This window comes from Siniperca chuatsi, linkage group LG9 (genome assembly GCF_020085105.1).
Source record: "Siniperca chuatsi isolate FFG_IHB_CAS linkage group LG9, ASM2008510v1, whole genome shotgun sequence".
Taxonomy (NCBI): Eukaryota; Metazoa; Chordata; class Actinopteri; order Centrarchiformes; family Sinipercidae; genus Siniperca; species Siniperca chuatsi.
In genome coordinates this window covers 1,984,433-1,987,896 of record NC_058050.1, presented here as the reverse complement: position 1 = coordinate 1,987,896, position 3,464 = coordinate 1,984,433, and the positions used below count along the sequence as shown (strand labels likewise).

General features: G+C 47.0%; 1 protein-coding gene across 1 annotated transcript; it reads left to right on the top strand.

Annotated features, from left to right (window-relative positions):
- Positions 1-634: 634 nt before the first annotated feature.
- On the top strand, positions 635-2,614 carry LOC122881161 (glycogen synthase kinase binding protein). The gene has a single exon (XM_044206979.1). It carries the CDS (start codon positions 797-799, stop codon positions 1,310-1,312), a length of 516 nt encoding a protein of 171 aa, XP_044062914.1. The 5' UTR covers positions 635-796; the 3' UTR covers positions 1,313-2,614.
- Positions 2,615-3,464: the final 850 nt, after the last annotated feature.

Genomic DNA, 3,464 nt, shown 5'->3' with positions numbered 1-3,464 from the left:
ATTGGTATCAAAATGCATGACCATTTCTGTATCTATGAGGTCAAATCTGTTTTCTTTACAGCTATCAAAACATGTGACCCTATCGTAATACCACGGAGACACCATTTTTTTTGGTATCAGCAGCTATCAAGATAAAATATGTGATAAAGTATGTTTCCCAGAATTTGTTAAAACACTGGGTGTGAACTGTGGTTATGCAATACACTCAGATGATTTCAACATATATTCTGATTTTCAGCATGAGCTTTTTTCACAAAATAAATATTTTCGGACACTTGAATAAATAAAAATGAGAGGTTGTGCACGGAAGAGTCGACGTGATCTCCCCCATTTTGTTTAATACAAGAAATCGCGCTTTGTTTGTTTTCCCCCGGACAGACAGCAGCAGACAGTTATGAGTTATGTAACGTCCATTTGAAGGGAGCAGCCCAAAGCTGCAACGTGGTCAGGTTGAGGCGGGAAATCAGATCACCGGCAAAAAAAAAAAGTAGACGGGCGTTATAGTTTTAAATAGCTGTAAATCATTTTTCAACTTTATAAAATGTTAGCCCGGTGATTTGTTGTGTGAATCACGTGTAACCGTGCAATTTAGTTTGGTTTACAAAACTCCCCTCCCCCCTTGCAGGGAATATGGTACAGTCCAGAACGCGTCACCCATTGTTTACAAATCAACTCTGGTTGTTGGTTACTGCCGAGCGGCGTGGTGAGAGCGAGGACCGGCCCGGCGGCTCTCATTCATACCGACAACAAAAACACTGAAAAATACGTCCAGAAACCCGACTGAATATCCGCCAGAATGCCCTGTCGGAAGGAGAACTACATCTTTCTGGAGCAGTCCGTCACCGTCGACTCCAAAGAAGTGGACGCGCTGGTGACGAAAATCGGCGAAGCACTGCAGCTCCACAATAATAACGGCGGCCACCAGAAGACTGTGTCCGTGTCCATGTCCTGCCTGCACGGGCTCACCGGCAGCAGCACCGGCGGGGTCAAACCGGCGGCCATCATCAGCGGCAGCACGGGAGCTCCGGCGCAGAAACGCAACGGCTGCTGCCTGCGGCTCCGGAACCGGGGACACCGGGGGAGCAGCAGGGCAAGCCCGTATAGCATCCCCGGATCCAACAGCGACCAGGACTGGGACCAAATCAAACCGTGGAACAAAAAGAGGGTCAACGTGGAGGAGGACGATCCGCATCGGTTGCTCCAGGAGTTAATTTTATCGGGGAACCTGATTAAAGAGGCCGTGAGGAGGCTGCAGTTCTCGGCACCAGACTGTGGAGATTTCCCCAAGGCGGCGGACAATGTGCCGTGCTGATAGCGTAACGGCCGAACCGGGGACGGGGTTTCCGCCGCAGCGCGTGTGTGTGTGTGTGTCCCCACCACCACCACCACCACCCCTGGGTGGACACAAAAACTGACACTGTTCACGCGGACTGTTTAGAATAAAAATTTCACAGGACTGGTAGCTATGTTTTCTAATTTCATCAGTTTTCATCGAGTTTGTCTGTAACGTTTGTTACGCTACGTTGGCTAGCAGTTAGCCTAGCTAGCTCGCTAGCCACCCGGCTAATGAGCCGTGTTGTTTATGTTTGAATGTCTCCTTGTGGGTCAGACGTCCGGAGGCGCAGTGGAGCTTTGCGCCACCATGAACTGACTTTACTGACCTTTTTTTTTTTAATTATTAGCAAGAAAGGACATTTTTCACCCATTAAAATTTATTAATGTTCTCCTCCTGTGGTGTAAAATGAAAATACACATCACATGGAGTATTTTTTTGTGTGTAATTCTGTGAAGATGGGAGTCCTTTTGATTCCTGAACAATGGGTTTTCTTTTCTGGTTGATGGATTGTTGAGTCACATTGAACTGTGGCAGGAAGTCCTCACTTATTCATTTCTTATTTACCACTGCATCCCGGAATTAGTTAATTGGGAGGGGGGGGTTGCTCATGGCTGGTCATTCCCTGCTTTGGCAGACCATTATAATGGGGGTGGGTGGTCTAGTTGTCCATTTTGTTTACAGTCTAATGCTGGGTGTTAAGAGGCGCTGTACAGAGAAGAGAAAGGAAGTCCCCCCCCCCCTCCTTTTTCTCATTTCAAATTAGGTTGTTCAGTGGGTTGTCCTTTAACTGCCCTGGGAGCAGCTCATTTCACCCGTTTACTCAACCTCATCCAGACAAAAACAGTGAAATGAGCTTCAGTAATGGTGGTTTATGCTCAAAAAGGCTGATATTTTACATGTTACGGGACAGCACGCTGCGCCTCTGTCTACGGCAGCTCCGCATTTACCTTCTAAATATTTTAACATAGACATGAAACGTGTGGAGGAGAAGTGGGGGCGTGGGAAAGACGAGAAAGCACGCCCTTTTCCCACAGAGCTTTGGGTGATGTGTAACTGTTTGTAATGCTCGGGGAAAAGGTCGGCCGTCACCTGACAACACTTTTGTGGTGCTTTCACCTTTTGGAGTTCCGAAGGGGAGTTCTGTTTGTTTTTTGTATTTGTTTCTTCTCTGTGTAAAGAAATCACCACGCCTGCTTCGTAACGAAGCATCTGATAATGTTCCTGAGTATTCAGGGCCTTTTTTTGTTGTCTTAATAAACTCGTTTTTGTTTTTCCAAACCTCTGTTGAGTTTGTTTTGTTGTTGTTTTTGGTGGCTTGAGGGGAAGCTGCGGCCTTTCCAGAAACTTCTCTCACTTGTTTTGTCAGTTTTCCTTGTCCTACATATGAAAATATGTGTCCCTGCTGCTTCCTCTGGGCCTGTGAGCGTGGGCAACGTGGTCTTGAAGGACACATGCTTATTATAAACCTATAAATACCCCCCCCCCGGTGGATCACAGCAGACAGGCATGACACCAGCAGTGAAAAACATGTTTTGCTCCGGTGGACTCGCCCGCTCACTCAGGCCAAGCTGTGAGCCAGTCAAGGTCCTACACATTGTTTATAGCGGCTCCCTCTGCTGTTGCTGCTCGGTTACTGATAGTGTTTGTGTGTGTGTGTGTCGTCATCCGTCACAGCAGCAGCAGCAGATGGAGCTGACGGGGCAGCTGACATCATGTTTTGGGTCTCTGGGTGGATGTTTGGCCTCCAGATGATCACGACAGACAAATCCTCATTCATACTGAGATCACAGGTCTAGACTGGACACGCTCACCTGCTGCACACACACACACACACACACACACACACACACACACACAGGGAGGAAGTGCTCGCAAACTGCTGCTCTGTCAGGGCTGCCGTCAACTGAAGAAACTGATTGCACTACAAATCAGGATTTATTCCAATAGTCACATAGTCGTTTAAAAGCCTGCCTGTTTTTGTTTGAATTTAATATTTAGGGCAACTAACAGTTCTTGTCGTTAGGCAAGGCAAGCTTCATTTATACAGCACGTCGCATACACAGGAGAGACCGTTATGTGCTTTACTTGAAAATAATCCAAATAAATAAGTGTAATAAATGTCCATCAC

Excerpts from the sequence above, each read along its gene's own strand:
- LOC122881161 (XM_044206979.1), top strand. The coding sequence starts at position 797 with ATGCCCTGTCGGAAGGAGAACTACATCTTTCTGGAGCAGTCCGTCACC.